The sequence below is a fragment of the Oncorhynchus keta genome, chromosome 33, assembly GCF_023373465.1.
Source record: "Oncorhynchus keta strain PuntledgeMale-10-30-2019 chromosome 33, Oket_V2, whole genome shotgun sequence".
In the NCBI taxonomy this organism is placed as follows: Eukaryota; Metazoa; Chordata; class Actinopteri; order Salmoniformes; family Salmonidae; genus Oncorhynchus; species Oncorhynchus keta.
The window spans coordinates 24070912-24095138 of record NC_068453.1 but is presented as its reverse complement, the minus strand read 5'-3'; the positions used below and the strand labels follow the sequence as shown (position 1 = coordinate 24095138).

The 24227-nt window shown below is 47.4% G+C and overlaps 1 protein-coding gene across 1 annotated transcript in view; it reads right to left on the bottom strand.

Annotated features, from left to right (window-relative positions):
- LOC118370769 (ankyrin repeat and sterile alpha motif domain-containing protein 1B-like) overlaps positions 1–24227 on the bottom strand; it is a 495760-nt gene that overhangs the window by 1389 nt on the left and 470144 nt on the right. The window contains 5 exon segments of the mRNA XM_052492534.1: positions 1073–1164; positions 11286–11453; positions 11776–11913; positions 14102–14188; positions 16947–17018. Of these exon segments, the coding sequence (XP_052348494.1) occupies positions 1073–1164; positions 11286–11453; positions 11776–11913; positions 14102–14188; positions 16947–17018 (557 nt within the window).

Sequence of the window (24227 nt, the reverse complement as noted above, 5' to 3'; positions counted from 1 at the left end):
AACCTTTTCAGCATTTCCCAACAAAACAAGTATAGAAAGAAAATTATGAATCTAATAATAACCTATTTTAAACAAATTAAATCTGGACACAAGTATAGCGTGTGGTTTAAAAACTATTCCGTCCTGTGTCAAAGGTCAATTAGTCTCAAATAAACAAACAACGCTTTTCCACTCAAATCTCTCTCAAAATGTCTAAAAAAAATAATCTGCTGTAAAAATCAAAGACTGATATATGATAAAAACAGGAGTCTGTTGTTTCTTTTTAAAGTAACATTTGCTACATCATCTCTCAGCAGTCCATTATCCTCTCCAACTAGATGGAACTGACAAACAAATGTCCCTCCACTTTCCTCTGGGTTGCCGGTACTGGACAACAAAATCCCCCAAAACATCAACACGCAAACCCAGTGCTAGAGAATTGGCTTTGCTCTAAAAACCAACAAAGACAAAAAGACTGTTAGAGGTGGGGTTCTTAGCAGCATAATGGTCTAGATATTCTCATTCAGCTTGTCGAAGGAGTGAAAAAAGAGAGAGACAAAAAGAAAAGCGAGGAGCGGAGGAACAGCAGTAGGAAGAGGAAAAACATGAGATATAACCAAATGGTTCCACCCCCCCAGTCAGGAAAAAGAATAAGAGTGATTGACTGACCAACCAACCAACTGACTGCCTGACACATAGGAGGGGAGGGCTGACCATGGAAAATGGAACTGACTGTTGCCCCCTACATGTCTAGACAGAGAGGTGCACCATCACCCCAAGGGTAAAAGTTCATGCTCCGCCCCTGCAGGCAGGCTAAGGCGTCAACAGGACAAGGAAAGGGAGGGTGGGGAGAGAGCAAGAGAGAGGAGTGTGTGAGAGATAGACACACAGCGCAGCGCCAAACGGCATCATGCAGAGATTGCGGCGGAGCGGGTTTTTCGGCCAGTGAGGTCACACACGTCGCCGCATAAGAGGGTTGCTCGTGCCGTGCAGCTCCGTTGGGGGGCCTCTAGAGGGCCAGCTCTCTGCAAGGCACACACACAGGAGTGGACAGGCGGGTGGTATACGCTATTAGAAAATAGTGGTCTCATACTTGGTGTTCGCTCCTCTCTTGGCCTCCTGCCCTGGTTCCACTATCCACGGCACGTTGGCATGACCCTTCTGCTCCATCGACGCCTGCTCCATCTGAGAGAGGGAGAAGGAGTGAGAGTAGGGAGAGAGAGGGAGAAGGAGTGAGAGTAGGGAGAGAGAGAGGGTTGGTTAAACGTTGTCAGAGAAAAAATGGGATAATAATACATGTCAAGAGAGAGTGAGTGAGTGAGTGAGTGAGTGAGTGAGTGAGTGAGTGAGTGAGTGAGTGAGTGAGTGAGTGAGAGCGACAGAGAGAGAGAGAGCGACAGAGAGAGAGAAAAAGAGAGAGAGAGAGAGAGTGTGAGTGAGTGTGAGAGAGAGCGAGAGCGAGAGAGAGAGAGCGAGAGGATGGAGGGAGAGAGCGGGAGAGAGAGAGAGCGGGAGAGAGAGAGCGAGAGAGAGCGAGAGAGAGAGCGAGAGAGAGAGAGAGAGCGAGAGCGAGAGCGAGAGAGAGAAGAGAGGAGAGAGAGAGAGAGAGAGAGAGAGAGAGAGAGGAGCTGGAGAGAACAGGAGCGAGAGAGCAAGAGAGAGAGAGCGGGAGAGAGAGAGAGAGAGAGAGAGAGAGAGAGAGAGAGAGAGAGAGAGAGAGAGAGAGAGAGAGAGAGAGAGAGAGAGAGGGAGAGAGAGAGAGAGAGCAGGAGAGAGAGAGAGAGCAGGAGAGAGCAGAGAGAGAGAGAGAGAGAGAGAGAGAGAGAGAGAGAGAGAGCAGAGAGAGAGCAGGAGAGAGAGGGCTGAGAGCAGGAGAGAGAGAGCAGGAGAGAGAGAGCGAGAGAGAGAGCGGGAGAGAGAGAGAGAGAGAGAGAGAGAGCGAGAGAGAGAGAGCAGGAGAGAGAGAGAGAGAGCGAGAGAGAGAGAGAGAGAGAGAGAGGGGTCTGGGGCTGAGAGAGAGAGAGAGAGCGAGAGAGAGCGAGAGAGAGAGAGCGAGAGAGAGAGTAAGGGTCTGGGGCTGAGAGAACAGGAGAGAGAGAGAGTGAGTGAGGGGTCTGGGACTGAGAGAACAGGAGAGAGGGGTCTGGGGCTGAGAGAACAGGAGAGAGAGAGAGAGTGAGAGAGGGGTCTGGGGCTGAGAGAACAGGAGAGAGAGAGAGAGGGGTCTGGGGCTGAGAGAACAGGAGAGAGAGAGAGAGGGGTCTGGGGCTGAGAGAACAGGAGAGGGGTCTGGGACTGAGAGAACAGGAGAGAGAGAGAGTGAGAGAGAGAGAACAGGAGAGAGAGAGAGAGGTCTGGGACTGAGAGAACAGGAGAGAGAGAGAGGGGTCTGGGACTGAGAACAGAGAGAGAGAGGAACAGGAGGGGTCTGAGAGAGAGAACAGGAGAGAGAGAGAGTGAGACTGAGGGGTCTGGGAGAGAGAGAGAGGGTCTGGGACTGAGAGAACAGGAGAGAGAGAGAGAGAGGGGTCTGGGACTGAGAGAACAGGAGAGGGACTGAGAGAGGGGTCTGGGACTGGAGAACTGGGAGATAGAGAGGGGTCTGGGACTGAGAGAAGGGGTCTGGGACTGGGACTGAGAGAAGGGGTCTGGGACTGAGAGGGACTGAGGGGGTCTGGGACTGAGAGAACAGGAGAGAGTGAGAGGGGTCTGGGACTGAGAGAACAGGAGAGAGAGAGAGAGGGGTCTGGGACTGAGAGAGAACAGGAGAGAGAGAGTGGTCTGGGACTGAGAGAACAGGAGAGAGAGAGATCTGGGACTGAGAGAACTGGGTCTGAGAGAGGGGTCTGGGACTGAGAGGGGTCTGAGAGAGGGGGTCTGGGACTGACTGAGAGAACAGAGAGAGAGAGTGAGGGGTCTGGGACTGAGAGAACAGGAGAGAGGAGAGAGAGAGGGTCTGGGACTGAGAGAACAGGAGAGAGAGAGAGTGAGAGAGAGGGGTCTGGGGGTCTGGGACTGAGAGAACAGGAGAGAGAGGGGGTCTGGGACTGAGAGAACAGGACTGAGAGAACAGGAGAGAGAGAGAGTGAGGGGTCTGGGACTGAGAGAACAGAGAGAGAGAGAGAGGAGAGAGAGAGAGAGTGAGAGGGGTCTGGGACTGAGAGAACAGGAGAGAGAGGGAGTGAGAGAGGGGTCTGGGACTGAGAGAACAGGAGAGAGAGAGAGAGAGGTCTGGGACTGAGAGAACAGGAGAGAGAGAGAGAGCTGGGACTGAGAGAACTGGGGAGAGAGGGTCTGGGACTGAGAACAGAGAACAGGAGGGGTCTGGGACTGAGAGAGAGGAGAGAGGAGAGAGGGGTCTGGGACTGAGAGAACAGGAGAGAGAGAGAGGGGTCTGGGACTGAGAGAACAGGAGAGAGAGAGAGTGAGAGAGGGGTCTGGGACTGAGAGAACAGGAGAGAGAGAGAGTGAGAAAGGGGTCTGGGACTGAGAGAACAGGAGAGAGAGAGAGAGTGGTCTGGGACTGAGAGAACAGGAGAGAGAGAGAGTGGTCTGGGACTGAGAGAGGGGTCTGAGGAGAGAGGGGGTCTGGGACTGAGATAAGGGGTCTGGGACTGAGATAAGGGGTCTGGGACTGAGAGAAGGGGTCTGGGACTGAGAGAAGGGGTCTGGGACTGAGAGAACAGGAGAGAGTGAGAGGGGTCTGGGACTGAGAGAACAGGAGAGAGAGAGAGTGAGAGAGGGATCTGGGACTGAGAGAACAGGAGAGAGAGAGTGGAGAGGGGTCTGGGACTGAGAGAACAGGAGAGAGAGAGAGTGAGAGAGGGGTCTGGGACTGAGAGAACAGGAGAGAGAGAGTGGTCTGGGACTGAGAGAACAGGAGAGAGAGAGAGAGAGAGAGGGGTCTGGGACTGAGAGAAGGGGTCTGGGACTGAGATAAGGGGTCTGGGACTGAGAGGGGTCTGGGACTGAGAGAAGGGGTCTGGGACTGAGAGAACAGGAGAGAGTGAGAGGGGTCTGGGACTGAGAGAACAGGAGAGAGAGAGAGTGAGAGAGGGGTCTGGGACTGAGAGAACAGGAGAGAGAGAGTGGTCTGGGACTGAGAGAACAGGAGAGAGAGAGAGGGGTCTGGGACTGAGAGAACAGGAGAGAGAGAGAGTGAGTGAGAGAGGGGTCTGGGACTGAGAGAACAGGAGAGAGAGAGAGAGAGGGGGGGTCTGGGACTGAGAGAACAGGAGAGAGAGAATGGTCTGGGACTGAGAGAACAGGAGAGAGAGAGAGAGAGAGAGAGGGGGTCTGGGACTGAGAGAAGGAGAGGGGTCTGGGACTGAGATAAGAGGGTCTGGGACTGAGAGAAGGGGTCTGGGACTGAGAGACTGAGAGAAGAGGGGTCTGGGACTGGGTCTGGGACTGAGAACAGAAGGGGTCTGGGACTGAGAGAACAGGAGAGAGAGAGAGAGAGAGAGGGGTCTGGGACTGAGAGAACAGGAGAGAGAGAGAGAGAGAGAGAGAGAGTGAGAGAGGGGTCTGGGACTGAGAGAACAGGAGAGAGAGAGAGAGAGAGAGGGGTCTGGGACTGAGAGAACAGGAGAGAGAGAGAGAGAGAGAGGGGTCTGGGACTGAGAGAACAGGAGAGAGAGAGAGAGAGAGAGGGTCTGGGACTGAGAGAACAGGAGAGAGAGAGAGAGAGTGAGGGGGTCTGGGACTGAGAGAACAGGAGAGAGAGAGAGAGTGAGTGAGGGGTCTGGGACTGAGAGAACAGGAGAGAGAGAGAGTGAGTGATGAGGGGTCTGGGACTGAGAGAACAGGAGAGAGAGAGAGTGAGTGAGGGGTCTGGGATTGAGAGAACAGGAGAGAGAGAGAGAGTGAGTGAGGGGTCTTGGGCTGAAAGAACAGGAGAGAGTGAGAGAGGGGTCTGGGACTGAGAGAACAGGAGAGAGAGAGAGAGAGAGAGAGTGAGTGAGGGGACTGAGAGAACAGGAGAGAGAGAGAGAGTTGTAGTGAAGAGTCACGATCACAGACTTCCACACCAACACTTAAATATGGAGGCACTTGCTTTAGGTCTGAAGATATATTGTTGGCCTCATATCAACGTACGTATCACAATGTAGTTTAATGAGGAAAGAAAAGAAAACAGTATATAATATAACAAATCATCTCCGTACTCTAAACCCCACAACATCTTCCCAGGGCTGAAAATGACTTGAAAAAGACCAAGCTATGCTCTTTCCCCGTCAAAAGTTTACTTTTCAACAACCAATCAAAATGCTCATTCTGGTTGCCGAGGGTGCTTTCCTTCCACCACATTGGTCCGTGATAGACTAAAAGATGATCTGGGGAGTGGGTCCCTACCTGTGAACACTGCAATGCTGAAACTGGAAGAATGCACGCACGCACGCACGCACGCACACACACACACACACACACACACACACGATCTGAGTGGAGTTGACAGAGGCAGGACCAACCACAGAGACAAACAAAAGATCTATAGAGTGATCAAACCAACAGAGAGAGCAGACAGTCGAGAGTAAGAAAGAAAGGAGAAGGGAGGAAGACCTGAAAGGGAACTTTGTGAGGGTGACGGAGGAGGAGTGGTGGAGGAGGAGGAGGAAGAGGAGGGTGGAGAGGAGGCCGGTGGGGGGTGTATATGTGACCCAGCGACCAACGGCTAGAGGGGTACATGATGACCTATAGGGGAGGAACACAGAGGTCACAGAGAGGTCAAAGGGGGCCTGCTCAGCAACAGCACGGCAACGACACTGAAACCCTATGGTAACAGTTCAGTAACGTCATAGTAACACCACTGCAACGCCATAAGAACACAGCTGCAACGATGGTAACACCAGGGACACACCAAAGGAACACTTCATACAGGCAGAAGAACACACATACACACACAAGGATGATGTAGAGAAAGGAGGACAAGACAGAGGAAGATTAAAAACTAAGCCATATCTGTCTTACCAGGAGAGGAGGAGGAGGAGGAGGAGAGGAGAGAAGGAGGAGAGAAGACAAAGAGGAGGAGGAGGAGAGAAGAAGAAGAAGAGGAGGAGGAGGAGGAGAAGAGAAGACAAAGAGGAGGAGGAGGAGGAGGAGGAGAAGAGAAGACAAAGAGGAGGAGGAGGAGGAGGAGGAGGAGGAGGAGGAGGAGGAGGAGGAGAGAAGAAGAAGAAGAAGAGGAGGAGGAGGGGAGGAGGAGGAGGAGGAGGAGGAGAGAAGACAAAGAGGAGGAGGAGAGGAGGAGGAGAGAAGACAAAGAGGAGGAGGAGAGAAGGAGGAGAGAAGACAAAGAGGAGGAGGAGGAGAGAAGGAGGAGAGAAGACAAAGAGGTGGAGGAGGAGGAGGAGGAGGAGGAGGAGGAGGAGGAGAGAAGACAAAGAGGAGGAGGAGGAGGAGAGAAGGAGGAGAGAAGACAAAGAGGAGGAGGAGGAGGAGGAGGAGGAGGAGGAGGAGGAGGAGAGAAGGAGGAGAGAAGACAAAGAGGAGGAGGAGGAGGAGGAGGAGGAGAGAAGAGAAAGAGGAGGAGGAGGAGGAGGAGGAGAGAAGACAAAGGAGGAGGAGGAGGAGGAGGAGAGAAGACAAAGAGGAGGAGGAGGAGGAGGAGGAGGAGAGAAGACAAAGGAGGAGGAGGAGGAGGAGGAGTGAAGGAGGAGAGAAGACAAAGACGAGGAGGAGGAGAGAAGAAGAAGAGGAGGAGGAGGAGGAGGAGGAGGAGGAGAGAAGAAGGAGAAGAGGAGGAGGAGAGAGAAGGAGAAGAGGAGAAGAGGAGAGAAGGAGAAGAGGAGGATGAGAGGAGAGAAGGAGAGGAGAGTAGGAGGAGAAGAGGAGAGAAGGAGGAGAGAAGGAGGAGAAGAAGAGGAGGAGAGTAGGAGAGAAGGAGGAGGAGGAAAGGAGAGAGGAGGAACAGTAATCCACAGGTTTACACAGACATATATGTGCTGCAAAATAATGACTGAACAGCTGCTGGAGGGAATATTAACTGAGTCCTGCAGCATGCTTCACTGTAGTTCCCTCTGCAGCACTACACAAGCCATTAACTACATTCCCCCACACACACACACAACACAAACACACATGCAAAAGCACACACATACACGTGCACACAGACACACTTTCAGGGCAGGCGGTTAATGTAACAGCAGCGGAGTCATGCCATCGTCCATCTCTGTGACATGAGCACACACAAACAAACAAACAAACACACACACACACACACACGCACGCACGCACGCACGCACGCACACACGCACGCACGCACGCATACGCACACGCACACGCACACGCACACACACACAGATGAGACTTCACATCTCCAACCCACTAGATAAGACAATTACAATTTTAGATAGCAGCACTACTATGACCACATATATTATATGACCTCCAACAGCACAGAGAGAGAGACAAAGCTGTCCCCTGACTCACTTTATCTTTACCTGTCCCCTGAGTCACTTTTACCTGTCCCCTGACTCACTTTTACCTGTCCCCTGACTCACTTTTACCTGTCCCCTGACTCACTTTTACCTGTCCCCTGACTCACTTTTACCTGTCCCCTGACTCACTTTTACCTGTCCCCTGACTCACTTTTACCTGTCCCCTGACTCACTTTTACCTGTCCCCTGACTCACTTTTACCTGTCCCCTGACTCACTTTACCTGTCCCCTGACTCACTTTTAACTGTCTCCTGACTCACTTTTACCTCTCCCCTGACTCACTTTATCTGTCTCCTGACTCACTTTTACCTCTCCCCTGACTCACTTTATCTGTCCCCTGACTCACTTTTACTTGTCCCCTGACTACCCTTTATCTGTCCCCTGACTCGACTCACTTTACCTGTCCCCTGACTCACTTTACCTGTCCCCTGACTCACTTTACCTGTCCCCTGACTCACTTTTATCTGTCCCCTGACTCACTTTCTGGAAGGGGACATTAGTACTGTGTTCTGTACATGAGAAGCCAGCACAAATAGCACTTACCTCACTCATAGTATGCTTCCCAAATGGCACCCTATTCCTTTATAGTGCACTACGTTTGACCAGGGCCCATGCAATATTTAGGGAATAGGGTGCCACATACTCATATAGCCCAGTAAATCCACATGGGAACACTATACAGAATAATGCTTTTAAGGCTCCAGTGGTGTACAGTGCATGTCTATGGTACATCTAACTGTCCGTCTAGGTCTATTTTAAAGCTCCAGGAACTGGAATACAAGGGGAGGCTGTGGGGAGAGGAGGCTGACAGACAGGCACTGTGGCTGGGGTAGATGGCTCTGGCAACGTCTACCTGAGTGGGACTGGGAGAGAGCCATGGACAGAGCCAACGCTGAGAGATGCACACACACCCATAAAGCTGAGATGCGCGCGTGCGTACACACACACACACACACACACACACACACACACACACACACACACACACACACACACACACACACACACACACACACACACACACACACACACAGTGAGCAAGGCTGGGCTCCACAGAGCTCTATGTAAACGGCCCTCATCAATCACCCATCGCTGTAAGAGACTGCAGGGAGAGAAAGATAAAGTGGGTCTTTTACAGATCAAACATCCATCTATACCCGTGATGTAGTGGTCAGAAAATAGGTGGGTAAACTCTGATCGCAGTGAAAAAAGTAACGCTTCCTTTTCTTCCAATGCATTATTGAAAGGTGGGTAAAATGTGTTTACTTTCATTTACCCTCTACTACACCTCCGACCCGCACCTCCGACCCATACCTCCGACCCATACCTCTGACCTACACTACAAGCTCAGTGTGGCCAAGACACACACACACACTACAACCATCGATAACCACAACAGACCACTTTGAAAAAGGAGTGAGTTAACGCTAAACACACCAACACACTCACAATAACATGCTAACACTGATAACAAAGCTAACAAAGGCATTGAAGGAGCTTAGAGATGTTCACTCTCATGTACCTGTACTGGAAACAGAGGACAGGTGAGAGGTCATGGGAGACACTATAGGCTAGTGTATGTTGATGACAGGTGAAAGGTGAGAGGTCATAGGAAAGGGAAGTAGTTGTGTGATGAGGAGGGTTGGCAGCAGTATTATGTGGGACTTATAAAGGCTTATGTTGACAGGTGAAAGGTGAGAGGTCATAGGAAAGGGAAGTAGTTATGTGATGAGGAGGGTTGGCAGCAGTATTATGTGGGACTTATAAAGGCTTATGTTGACAGGTGAAAGGTGAGAGGTCATAGGAAAGGGAAGTAGTTGTGTGATGAGGAGGGTTGGCAGCAGTATTATGTGGGACTTATAAAGGCTTATGTTGACAGGTGAAAGGTGAGAGGTCATAGGAAAGGGAAGTAGTTGTGTGATGAGGAGGGTTGGCAGCAGTATTATGTGGGACTTATAAAGGCTTATGTTGACAGGTGAAAGGTGAGAGGTCATAGGAAAGGGAAGTAGTTGTGTGATGGGGAGGGTTGGCAGCAGTATTATGTGGGACTTATAAAGGCTTATGTTGACAGGTGAAAGGTGAGAGGTCATAGGAAAGGGAAGTAGTTGTGTGATGAGGAGGGTTGGCAGCAGTATTATGTGGGACTTATAAAGGCTTATGTTGACAGGTGAAAGGTGAGAGGTCATAGGAAAGGGAAGTAGTTGTGTGATGGGGAGGGTTGGCAGCAGTATTATGTGGGACTTATAAAGGCTTATGTTGACAGGTGAAAGGTGAGAGGTCATAGGAAAGGGAAGTAGTTGTGTGATGGGGAGGGTTGGCAGCAGTATTATGTGGGACTTATAAAGGCTTATGTTGACAGGTGAAAGGTGAGAGGTCATAGGAAAGGGAAGTAGTTGTGTGATGGGGAGGGTTGGCAGCAGTATTATGTGGGACTTATAAAGGCTTATGTTGACAGGTGAAAGGTGAGAGGTCATAGGAAAGGGAAGTAGTTGTGTGATGAGGAGGGTTGGCAGCAGTATTATGTGGGACTTATAAAGGCTTATGTTGACAGGTGAAAGGTGAGAGGTCATAGGAAAGGGAAGTAGTTGTGTGATGAGGAGGGTTGGCAGCAGTATTATGTGGGACTTATAAAGGCTTATGTTGACAGGTGAAAGGTGAGAGGTCATAGGAAAGGGAAGTAGTTGTGTGATGGGGAGGGTTGGCAGCAGTATTATGTGGGACTTATAAAGGCTTATGTTGACAGGTGAAAGGTGAGAGGTCATAGGAAAGGGAAGTAGTTGTGTGATGAGGAGGGTTGGCAGCAGTATTATGTGGGACTTATAAAGGCTTATGTTGACAGGTGAAAGGTGAGAGGTCATAGGAAAGGGAAGTAGTTGTGTGATGAGGAGGGTTGGCAGCAGTATTATGTGGGACTTATAAAGGCTTATGTTGACAGGTGAAAGGTGAGAGGTCATAGGAAAGGGAAGTAGTTGTGTGATGGGGAGGGTTGGCAGCAGTATTATGTGGGACTTATAAAGGCTTATGTTGACAGGTGAAAGGTGAGAGGTCATAGGAAAGGGAAGTAGTTGTGTGATGAGGAGGGTTGGCAGCAGTATTATGTGGGACTTATAAAGGCTTATGTTGACAGGTGAAAGGTGAGAGGTCATAGGAAAGGGAAGTAGTTGTGTGATGGGGAGGGTTGGCAGCAGTATTATGTGGGACTTATAAAGGCTTATGTTGACAGGTGAAAGGTGAGAGGTCATAGGAAAGGGAAGTAGTTGTGTGATGAGGAGGGTTGGCAGCAGTATTATGTGGGACTTATAAAGGCTTATGTTGACAGGTGAAAGGTGAGAGGTCATAGGAAAGGGAAGTAGTTGTGTGATGGGGAGGGTTGGCAGCAGTATTATGTGGGACTTATAAAGGCTTATGTTGACAGGTGAAAGGTGAGAGGTCATAGGAAAGGGAAGTAGTTGTGTGATGGGGAGGGTTGGCAGCAGTATTATGTGGGACTTATAAAGGCTTATGTTGACAGGTGAAAGGTGAGAGGTCATAGGAAAGGGAAGTAGTTATGTGATGAGGAGGGTTGGCAGCAGTATTATGTGGGACTTATAAAGGCTTATGTTGACAGGTGAAAGGTGAGAGGTCATAGGAAAGGGAAGTAGTTGTGTGATGAGGAGGGTTGGCAGCAGTATTATGTGGGACTTATAAAGGCTTATGTTGACAGGTGAAAGGTGAGAGGCCGTGGAACAGCGTGGTATAGGAGCTTACAGTTGGTCTAGACAGTAAGGTATGGCTCGCACAGAGGTGTTGACGAAAGGTGAGAGGTCGTGGTGGAGGTTGTAGTAGAGGGTAAAGGTTAAACGGAGGGTATAAACTAGTGTCATTACTCACAGACTTGCGGATGTTGACGCGGGGCTTGGGGACGGGCTTGTTGGGCTTGATGTCAAAGCTCTCTGGCAGCGTGGAGGAGCCATGGCCACTCTTCCTGGCCTGTAGGGCCAGCTGGTAGGCTACTTCAAAGGCCTGGCCCAGGGTCAGGATGATCTCATACGCCAGGTTCTGTTAAAAACACACACACACGAACACACACAAACACACACAAACACGCATGCACCCACACACACGAAATGTCAAAAACACACATATACGCATGTAATGTTACGCATGTATGCGCACGCACTTACGCACACACACACGCAAACCTGCCATTTCATCATAACAGTAGTTCTCAAACCAGGAAGTAACTAATTAATAAAGCCACTTGTCCCCCTCACAGACAGAGGGTGCTGTGTGTGTGTGAGACTCACCACGTCGACCTCCTCACAGACAGTGTGTGTGACTCACCACGTTGACCTCCTCACAGACAGTGTGTGTGACTCACCACGTCGAAGGCAGTGAAGACATGGCAGTAGTGGTGGCTGGACTTGAGGTCTTTGGTGATGTAGGCAAACGTGGACAGATCCTCAGGATCCTGGGCCGCACATGAGATGTTACGGATCTCATGCTCAGCTATGATGTTCTAGAGAGAGAGACAGAGGGAGAGACAGAGAAAGAGAAATGGAGAGAGAAAGAGAGAGAGGGAAGGAAGGAAGGAGAGTGAGAGAGAGAGAGTGAGAGAGAGACAGGGAGAGAGAAAGACCGAGTGAGAGTGAGACAGAGAGAGAGTGAGAAAGACAGAGAGAGAGAGGGAGGGAGGGAAGGAAGGAGAGTGAGACAGAGAAAGACAGCGAGAGCAAGAGAGAGAGGGTTGGAGATCTTTAGAGAAAGTTTATGTGATGGAAGTTCAGACTGTTGATCTTGTGTTCATCTTGTGAAACCGACAATGTTATTTTTTGCTTCCACCCGGTGCTGTTCAGTTCTTACTCTCAGTAATGGTGCTTCCACCCAGTGCTGTTCAGTTCTTACTCTCAGTAATGGTGCTTCCACCCGGTGCTGTTCAGTTCTTACTCTCAGTAATGGTGCTTCCACCCAGTGCTGTTCAGTTCTTACTCTCAGTAATGGTGCTTCCACCCGGTGCTGTTCAGTTCTTACTCTCAGTAATGGTGCTTCCACTTAGTGCTGTTCAGTTCTTACTCTCAGTAATGCTGCTTCCACCCGGTGCTGTTCAGTTCTTACTCTCAGTAATGGTGCTTCCACCCAGTGCTGTTCAGTTCTTACTCTCAGTAATGGTGCTTCCACCCAGTGCTGTTCAGTTCTTACTCTCAGTAATGGTGCTTCCACTCAGTGCTGTTCAGTTCTTACTCTCAGTAATGGTGCTTCCACTTAGTGCTGTTCAGTTCTTACTCTCAGTAATGGTGCTTCCACTCAGTGCTGTTCAGTTCTTACTCTCAGTAATGGTGCTTCCACTTAGTGCTGTTCAGTTCTTACTCTCAGTAATGGTGCTTCCACCCGGTGCTGTTCAGTTCTTACTCTCAGTAATGGTGCTTCCACCCAGTGCTGTTCAGTTCTTACTCTCAGTAATGGTGCTTCCACCCAGTGCTGTTCAGTTCTTACTCTTAGTAATGGTGCTTCCACTCAGTGCTGTTCAGTTCTTACTCTCAGTAATGGTGCTTCCACTCAGTGCTGTTCAGTTCTTACTCTCAGTAATGGTGCTTCCACTTAGTGCTGTTCAGTTCTTACTCTCAGTAATGGTGCTTCCACTCAGTGCTGTTCAGTTCTTACTCTCAGTAATGGTGCTTCCACTCAGTGCTGTTCAGTTCTTACTCTCAGTAATGGTGCTTCCACTCAGTGCTGTTCAGTTCTTACTCTCAGTAATGGTGCTTCCACTTAGTGCTGTTCAGTTCTTACTCTCAGTAATGGTGCTTCCACCTGGTGCTGTTCAGTTCTTACTCTTAGTAATGGTGCTTCCACCCAGTGCTGTTCAGTTCTTACTCTTAGTAATGGTGCTTCCACCCGGTGCTGTTCAGTTCTTACTCTCAGTAATGGTGCTTCCACCCGGTGCTGTTCAGTTCTTACTCTCAGTAATGGTGCTTCCACCCAGTGCTGTTCAGTTCTTACTCTCAGTAATGGTGCTTCCACCCGGTGCTGTTCAGTTCTTACTCTCAGTAATGGTGCTTCCACCCAGTGCTGTTCAGTTCTTACTCTCAGTAATGGTGCTTCCACCCAGTGCTGTTCAGTTCTTACTCTTAGTAATGGTGCTTCCACCCAGTGCTGTTCAGTTCTTACTCTCAGTAATGGTGCCTCCACTCAGTGCTGTTCAGTTCTTACTCTCAGTAATGCTGCTTCCACTTAGTGCTGTTCAGTTCTTACTCTTAGTAATGGTGCTTCCACTTAGTGCTGTTCAGTTCTTACTCTCAGTAATGGTGCTTCCACTTAGTGCTGTTCAGTTCTTACTCTTAGTAATGGTGCTTCCACTCAGTGCTGTTCAGTTCTTACTCTCAGTAATGGTGCTTCCACCCGGTGCTGTTCAGTTCTTACTCTCAGTAATGGTGCTTCCACTTAGTGCTGTTCAGTTCTTACTCTCAGTAATGGTGCTTCCACCTGGTGCTGTTCAGTTCTTACTCTTAGTAATGGTGCTTCCACTTAGTGCTGTTCAGTTCTTACTCTTAGTAATGGTGCTTCCACCCGGTGCTGTTCAGTTCTTACTCTCAGTAATGCTGCTTCCACTTAGTGCTGTTCAGTTCTTACTCTTAGTAATGTCCTTCCACCCAGTGCTGTTCAGTTTTCCCCCATTCAGTAATGGTGCCTGAGAAAAGAAAGCCTCTCACCTTGTTTGTAGCGTCAATGAACTTGACTCCCTTGTAGGAGACGGACAGAACAATGGTCGGGACTTTCTTCATCTGTTCTGTAGACTTCTGTAGAGTGGAGAAAGAGGGGGAAAAGAAGAGTCTGAGTTAACATTTGATGTCAATTAGACTAATGATGGCCACCAACACAAGGCTAACAAGACGGTCTCACCGTCTCCCTTCACAGCAGAACGATAAAACCCTGCAATAAGAATCTCTTCACAATATAATACCATTTTAGAGAGAGTGGGGACTATGGTTGCAAAACTTTCAATAAATTCCCCGTTTTTTTTCCAGCAATCCTGGGTTGGAGGATTCTGGGTTTACCACTTCCCTCCTGATTCCGTGAATCTTCAAACCGGGATTTCGGGAAAGGCAGGGAATTTATTGAAAGTTTCTGGAATTGTGCAACCCCAGTGGGGACAGATAGAGATGAGAGCTCAACAAAGCTTATAACGAGGTAGAATAAGAGGGAAGGGGCGGGAAGAGAGAGAGAGAAAGATTAAATCAACACAAGCTTATAACTAAGCAGAAAAAGAGGGAGATGGGGATGAGCTCACTGCACAGAGAGAGCCAGCCTATCAACACACTCTCCTCTTTACTAGCAGAATCAATTCCAATCTTCTCAAAGTTCAAAGGTTACCCCGTGACTTATGGAAAACAATGGGTGCAAATGACATTTTCAAAACGTATAGATTTCCCCCTTGGAGGCCCAATAAAGCTATCAGCTTTCAACCCATAAATATTCCTCCTATATTCCTTTCTTCTTTCTATTCCCACCCAGACTTACTATCACCACTCAAGTCTGACAGCAGCATGTTTCTTTCTATTCCCACCCAGACTTACTATCACCACTCAAGTCTGACAGCAGCATGTTTCTTTCTATTCCCACCCAGACTTACTATCACCACTCAAGTCTGACAGCAGCATGTTTCTTTCTATTCCCACCCAGACTTACTATCACCGCTCTAGTCTGACAGCAGCATGTTTCTTTCTATTCCCACCCAGACTTACTATCACCGCTCTAGTCTGACAGCAGCATGTTTCTTTCTATTCCCACCCAGACTTACTATCACCGCTCTAGTCTGACAGCAGCATGTTTCTTTCTATTCCCACCCAGACTTACTATCACCGCTCTAGTCTGACAGCAGCATGTTTCTTTCTATTCCCACCCAGACTTACTATCACCCGCTCTAGTCTGACAGCAGCATGTTTCTTTCTATTCCCACCCAGACTTACTATCACCGCTCTAGTCTGACAGCAGCATGTTTCTTTCTATTCCCACCCAGACTTACTATCACCCGCTCTAGTCTGACAGCAGCATGTTTCTTTCTATTCCCACCCAGACTTACTATCACCACTCAAGTCTGACAGCAGCATGTTTCTTTCTATTCCCACCCAGACTTACTATCACCCGCTCTAGTCTGACAGCAGCATGTTTCTTTCTATTCCCACCCAGACTTACTATCACCGCTCTAGTCTGACAGCAGCATGTTTCTTTCTATTCCCACCCAGACTTACTATCACCGCTCTAGTCTGACAGCAGCATGTTTCTTTCTATTCCCACCCAGACTTACTATCACCGCTCTAGTCTGACAGCAGCATGTTTCTTTCTATTCCCACCCAGACTTACTATCACCGCTCTAGTCTGACAGCAGCATGTTTCTTTCTATTCCCACCCAGACTTACTATCACCCGCTCTAGTCTGACAGCAGCATGTTTCTTTCTATTCCCACCCAGACTTACTATCACCGCTCTAGTCTGACAGCAGCATGTTTCTTTCTATTCCCACCCAGACTTACTATCACCGCTCTAGTCTGACAGCAGCATGTTTCTTTCTATTCCCACCCAGACTTACTATCACCCGCTCTAGTCTGACAGCAGCATGTTTCTTTCTATTCCCACCCAGACTTACTATCACCCGCTCTAGTCTGACAGCAGCATGTTTCTTTCTATTCCCACCCAGACTTACTATCACCACTCAAGTCTGACAGCAGCATGTTGCTTTCTATTCCCACCCAGACTTACTATCACCGCTCTAGTCTGACAGCGGCATGTTTCTTTCCCTTTCTCTCATTGTTAAGCTCATTATGCGCTGCCGCAGTGGGGAATGATGTGACTTCAAATCCCTATCACCCTAGTACCATGATTCCACCTGTCAGGGATTTCATATATTCAACAGATCCTGTATGAATTCCTCTCCTCTCCCCCCTGCTCTCACTCTCTGTGTTTCCTCAACATCAGCATATTTCTAGTGCAGCGTTTCCCTGTCAAGATCATAGGCTTATGAGGGCCGACAAACGCAGCGCTGCAAGACACAAAGACAGACGACGAGAGAGCAGAGGGAATTACATATGGACCATGTTGATACTGTGTCCACAAGCATGGAAATATAGAGAGAAAAGTGAGATGGAGAAGGAGGGTATAACAGGACGCAGGTACAGTAGGTACTTCGGGAGCGGAGCTCCAAATTTAATGACCCTTGACGTCTGACAATAAAAACAACAGTATCAATTGTTTTGGCAGATCAAGATAAACCGAGAGAGGGAGGCTCTTTGAGGTGTCTGCAGCATGGTGAGCTGCTCTCAGATGTGACCAAACAGATAAAGAGAAGAAAGGACGTTCCGGGACAGGCATAGTACATATATTTTGAGAGAGAGCGAGAGAGCGAGAGAGACAGACAGACAGACACAGACAGACAGACAGACAGGGTGAAAGAGAATAAAATAGAGGGAGGTGAATCCAGGTAAACAGTTAGACTACAGTGGTGGTTAAAGTGGTCCTAGTTTCTCTCTCTGAGTGGTAGTGATGTGCCGGGCCCTCTTACCCTCATCTTGGAGCAGGCGTCTTGTGTTGACTCTGTTCCTCTCAGCTCTTTCACCAGCATGGAGCCCAGGTACTGTCCGAGACATAAAGGTAAACAACGGTAGCATTCACATTCCATCCTAGAGCTATTAGACAGACACATGAAGGATCATAGAATCATTCAATGTAAGATGGAAACTTAAAAGCCAGTCGCATAATAACGCAGTGCTTTCTGATGTGATGAAAACAACCTGGAAATCCCCAGAGGATTTCCCGCTGGGGCGGGAAATGGGGGCAGGAAATGTGCAAAGTGGGGAGGTCAATAAGTGAGGACCTGTTTCGTGAGGACACAGACCCAATTTAATAAAGAAGGTGGTTTATGGGCACAGTAGTTACGGGGACATTAGGGCTAAAGGGATGTAATGGATGTACGATTAACTGCTCAGCGCGCCCACTGTTGATTTGAGAGCTAAAAGCCCCAAAGAGGATTTTTTTATAGGATGTTCTGACACCCAAAGTGCAAACATTGATCCTTTTATACCTCGACCCCCTGACCCTAAATCATTTACCCTTCAGGATATGCTTTTGAAAAATGTCCCGGCAAAACGATCCACCTGATCTTACCCTTCGTCAAAAGATAACAAATACATTGCATTAGCTTAACGGTAACACAACCACACCCGATTTCAAGTGCAGTAGAATGAATGAGTCATTTATTTATGGGAGGTAGGCTGGTGGTTGTAGTGGGGTTGTCTGGGCTGGTTACTGCTCTGTCTGGCTCTGTTGTTAATAATGCTATGGTATCAAGGGAGCGTCGTCTGTTCTCGTATAGGGAACACTGTAATAACGTTACAAACCTCCAAGAAGCCCCTGTCTCTGGGTGTGTGTTTGTGAATATGTGTGTGTGTGTGTGTATGTGTGCGCGCGTGCACGCATCATTGTGAAAACAAACAGTAGTGTCGTCTGAGGCTGAAAACGTTACAGAGAACATAGTAATAACATTACAGAGTGAAAGCGCTACAGGGCTTTGGGGAACCAGTATTGACCGATTACACAGTTAGGATTATGTGTGTCATTCTAGCCATGTAAGGATGACGTAAGACAGCGGTCAAAAGATCATCATCTGAAGAGGACACAATGTGATAACGTTGGAGCAACATCTTAGCAATGTTTCCCTTTAAGAGTACAACAACAGTGCATTCATTAAAGGGAGTGCATTTTCTTGTTTCTCCTGTGTTAAAATGACATTCAACAACCATCATGCTCCAGAAATGGACAACGCAATCATGCTCGACACTAATCCCAAAAGCGTTGAAATAACGTTAGGACATTGTCTGGTGTAATAAAGAAGGTATGTTATACAGTGGGGCAAAAAAGTATTTAGTCAGCCACCAATTGTGCAAGTTCTCCCACATAAAAAATGAGAGGCCTGTAATTTTCATCATAGGTACACTTCAACTATGACAGTCATTTTGACAAAAAAAATCGGAATTTATTTGCAAATTATGGTGGAAAATAAGTATTTGGGCAATAACAAAAGTTTATCCCAATACTTTGTTATATACCCTTTGTTGGCAATGACAGAGGTCAAATGTTTTCTGTAAGTCTTCACAAGGTTTTCACACACTGTTGCTGGTATTTTGGCCCATTCCTCCATGCAGATCTCCTCTAGAGCAGTGATTTTTTGGGGGCTGTTGCTGGGCAACACGGACTTTCAACTCCCTCCAAAGATTTTCTATGGGGTTGAGATCTGGAGACTGGCTAGGTCACTCCAAGACCTTGAAATGCTTCTTACGAAGCCACTCCTTCGTTGCCCAGGCGGTGTGTTTGGGATCATTGTCATGCTGAAAGACCCAGCCACGTTTCATCTTCAATGCCCTTGCTGATGGAAGGAGGTTTTCACTCAAAATCTCTGGATACATGGCCCCATTCATTCTTTCCTTTACACGGATCAGTCGTCCTGGTCCCTTTGAAGAAAAACAGCCCCAAAGCATGATGTTTCCACCCCCATGCTTCACAGTAGGTATGGTGTTCTTTGGATGCAACTCAGCATTCTTTGTCCTCCAAACACGACGAGTTGAGTTTTTACCAAAACGTTATATTTTGGTTTCATCTGACCATATGACATTCTCCTAATCTTCTTCTGGATCATCCAAATGCTCTCTACTCTCTCTGCTCAAACTTCAGACGGGCCTGGACATGTACTGGCTTAAGCAGGGTGACACGTCTGGCACTGCAGGATTTGAGTCCCTGGCGACGTAGTGTGTTACTGATGGTAGGCTTTGTTACTTTGGTCCCAGCTCTCTGCAGGTCATTCACTAGGTCCCCTGTGTGGTTCTGGGATTTTTGCTCACCGTTCTTGTGATAATTTTGACCCCACGGGGTGAGATCTTGCGTGGAGCCCCAGATCGAGGGAGATTATCAGTGGTCTTGTATGTCTTCCATTTCCTAATAATTGCTCCCACAATTGATTTCTTCAAACCAAGCTGCTTACCTATTGCAGATTCAGTCTTCCCAGCCTGGTGCAGGTCTACCATTTTGTTTCTGGTGTCCTTTGACAGCTCTTTGGTCTTGGCCATAGTGGAGTTTGGAGTGTGACTGTTTGAGGTTGTGGACAGGTGTCTTTTATACTGATAACAAGTTCAAACAGGTGCCATTAATACAGGTAACGAGTGGAGGATAGAGGAACCTCTTAAAGAAGTTACAGGTCTGTGAGAGCCAGAAATCTTGCTTGTTTGTAGGTGACCAAATATTTATTTTCCACCATAATTTGCAAATAAATTCATTAAAAATCCTATAATGTGATTTTCTGGATTGTTTCCCTCATTGTGTCTATCCTCTTCCTCTGTACACTGCTTATATCCTCAACTCTATCCTCTTCCTCTGTACACTGCTTACATCCTCAACTATATCCTCTTCCTCTGTAAACTGCTTACATCCTCAACTATCCTCTTCCTCTGTACACTGCTTACATCCTCAACTATCCTCTTCCTCTGTAAACTGCTTACATCCTCAACTATCCTCTTCCTCTGTACACTGCTTACATCCTCAACTATCCTCTTCCTCTGTAAACTGCTTACATCCTCAACTATCCTCTTCCTCTGTACACTGCTTACATCCTCAACTCTATCCTCTTCCTCTGTACACTGCTTACATCCTCAACTATCCTCTTCCTCTGTAAACTGCTTACATCCTCAACTCTATCCTCTTCCTCTGTACACTGCTTACATCCTCAACTCTATCCTCTTACTCTGTACACTGCTTACATCCTCAACTCTATCCTCTTCCTCTGTACACTGCTTACATCCTCAACTCTATCCTCTTCCTCTGTACACTGCTTACATCCTCAACTCTATCCTCTTCCTCTGTACACTACTTACATCCTCAACTCTATCCTCTTCCTCTGTACACTGCTTACATCCTCAACTATCCTCTTACTCTGTACACTGCTTACATCCTCAACTATCCTCTTCCTCTGTACACTGCTTACATCCTCAACTCTATCCTCTTCCTCTGTACACTGCTTACATCCTCAACTCTATCCTCTTCCTCTGTACACTGCTTACATCCTCAACTCTATCCTCTTCCTCTGTACACTGCTTACATCCTCAACTCTATCCTCTTACTCTGTACACTGCTTACATCCTCAACTATCCTCTTCCTCCGTGCACTGCTTACATCCTCAACTCTATCCTCTTCCTCTGTACACTGCTTACATCCTCAACTCTATCCTCTTACTCTGTACACTGCTTACATCCTCAACTCTATCCTCTTCCTCTGTACACTGCTTACATCCTCAACTCTATCCTCTTCCTCTGTACACTGCTTATATCCTCAACTCTATCCTCTTCCTCTGTACACTGCTTATATCCTCAACTCTATCCTCTTCCTCTGTACACTGCTTACATCCTCAACTCTATCCTCTTCCTCTGTACACTGCTTACATCCTCAACTCTATCCTCTTACTCTGTACACTGCTTACATCCTCAACTCTATCCTCTTCCTCTGTACACTGCTTATATCCTCAACTCTATCCTCTTCCTCTGTACACTGCTTATATCCTCAACTCTATCCTCTTCCTCTGTACACTGCTTACATCCTCAACTCTATCCTCTTCCTCTGTACACTGCTTATATCCTCAACTCTATCCTCTTCCTCTGTACACTGCTTATATCCTCAACTCTATCCTCTTCCTCTGTACACTACTTACATCCTCAACTCTATCCTCTTCCTCTGTACACTGCTTACATCCTCAACTATCCTCTTCCTCTGTACACTGCTTACATCCTCAACTCTATCCTCTTCCTCTGTACACTACTTACATCCTCAACTCTATCCTCTTCCTCTGTACACTACTTACATCCTCAACTCTATCCTCTTCCTCTGTACACTGCTTACATCCTCAACTCTATCCTCTTCCTCTGTACACTGCTTACATCCTCAACTCTATCCTCTTCCTCTGTACACTGCTTATATCCTCAACTCTATCCTCTTCCTCTGTACACTGCTTACATCCTCAACTCTATCCTCTTCCTCTGTACACTGCTTACATCCTCAACTCTATCCTCTTCCTCCGTGCACTGCTTACATCCTCAACTCTATCCTCTTCCTCTGTACACTGCTTACATCCTCAACTCTATCCTCTTCCTCTGTACACTGCTTACATCCTCAACTATCCTCTTACTCTGTACACTGCTTACATCCTCAACTATCCTCTTACTCTGTACACTGCTTACATCCTCAACTATCCTCTTACTCTGTACACTGCTTACATCCTCAACTATCCTCTTCCTCTGTACACTGCTTACATCCTCAACTCTATCCTCTTCCTCTGTACACTGCTTACATCCTCAACTCTATCCTCTTCCTCTGTACACTGCTTACATCCTCAACTATCCTCTTACTCTGTACACTGCTTACATCCTCAACTATCCTCTTACTCTGTACACTGCTTACATCCTCAACTATCCTCTTACTCTGTACACTGCTTACATCCTCAACTATCCTCTTACTCTGTACACTGCTTACATCCTCAACTATCCTCTTACTCCGTACACTGCTTACATCCTCAACTATCCTCTTACTCTGTACACTGCTTACATCCTCAACTATACTCTTCCTCTGTACACTGCTTACATCCTCAACTCTATCCTCTTACTCCGTACACTGCTTACATCCTCAACTATCCTCTTACTCTGTACACTGCTTACATCCTCAACTATCCTCTTCCTCTGTACACTGCTTACATCCTCAACTCTATCCTCTTCCTCTGTACACTGCTTACATCCTCAACTCTATCCTCTTCCTCTGTACACTGCTTACATCCTCAACTATCCTCTTACTCTGTACACTGCTTACATCCTCAACTCTATCCTCTTACTCTGTACACTGCTTACATCCTCAACTATCCTCTTACTCTGTACACTGCTTACATCCTCAACTATCCTCTTACTCCGTACACTGCTTACATCCTCAACTATACTCTTCCTCTGTACACTGCTTACATCCTCAACTCTATCCTCTTACTCTGTACACGGCTTACATCCTCAACTCTATCCTCTTCCTCTGTACACGGCTTACATCCTCAACTCTATCCTCTTACTCTGTACACTGCTTACATCCTCAACTCCATCCTCTTCCTCTGTACACTGCTTACATCCTCAACTATCCTCTTACTCTGTACACTGCTTACATCCTCAACTATACTCTTCCTCTGTACACTGCTTACATCCTCAACTCTATCCTCTTCCTCTGTACACTGCTTACATCCTCAACTCTATCCTCTTCCTCTGTACACGGCTTACATCCTCAACTCTATCCTCTTCCTCTGTACACTGCTTATATCCTCAACTCTATCCTCTTACTCTGTACACGGCTTACATCCTCAACTATCCTCTTCCTCTGTACACTGCTTATATCCTCAACTATCCTCTTCCTCTGTACACTGCTTATATCCTCAACTATCCTCTTACTCTGTACACTGCTTACATCCTCAACTATCCTCTTACTCTGTACACTGCTTACATCCTCAACTATCCTCTTCCTCTGTACACTGCTTACATCCTCAACTATCCTCTTACTCTGTACACTGCTTATATCCTCAACTATCCTCTTCCTCTGTACACTGCTTACATCCTCAACTATCCTCTTACTCTGTACACTACTTACATCCTCAACTATCCTCTTCCTCTGTACACTGCTTACATCCTCAACTCTATCCTCTTCCTCTGTACACTGCTTACATCCTCAACTATCCTCTTCCTCTGTACACTGCTTACATCCTCAACTCTATCCTCTTCCTCTGTACACTGCTTACATCCTCAACTCTATCCTCTTCCTCTGTACACTGCTTACATCCTCAACTATCCTCTTCCTCTGTACACTGCTTATATCCTCAACTATCCTCTTCCTCTGTACACTGCTTACATCCTCAACTCTATCCTCTTCCTCTGTACACTGCTTACATCCTCAACTATCCTCTTCCTCTGTACACTGCTTACATCCTCAACTCTATCCTCTTCCTCTGTACACTGCTTACATCCTCAACTCTATCCTCTTCCTCTGTACACTGCTTACATCCTCAACTCTATCCTCTTCCTCTGTACACTGCTTACATCCTCAACTATCCTCTTACTCTGTACACTGCTTACATCCTCAACTATCCTCTTCCTCTGTACACTGCTTACATCCTCAACTATCCTCTTACTCTGTACACTGCTTACATCCTCAACTATCCTCTTACTCTGTACACTGCTTACATCCTCAACTATCCTCTTCCTCTGTACACTGCTTACATCCTCAACTATCCTCTTACTCTGTACACTGCTTACATCCTCAACTCTATCCTCTTCCTCTGTACACTGCTTACATCCTCAACTATCCGCTTACTCTGTACACTGCTTACATCCTCAACTATCCTCTTACTCTGTACACTGCTTACATCCTCAACTATCCTCTTACTCTGTACACTGCTTACATCCTCAACTCTATCCTCTTCCTCTGTACACTGCTTACATCCTCAACTCTATCCTCTTCCTCTGTACACTGCTTACATCCTCAACTATCCGCTTACTCTGTACACTGCTTACATCCTCAACTATCCTCTTACTCTGTACACTGCTTACATCCTCAACTCTATCCTCTTCCTCTGTACACTGCTTACATCCTCAACTCTATCCTCTTCCTCTGTACACTGCTTACATCCTCAACTCTATCCTCTTACTCTGTACACTGCTTACATCCTCAACTCTATCCTCTTACTCTGTACACTGCTTACATCCTCAACTCTATCCTCTTACTCTGT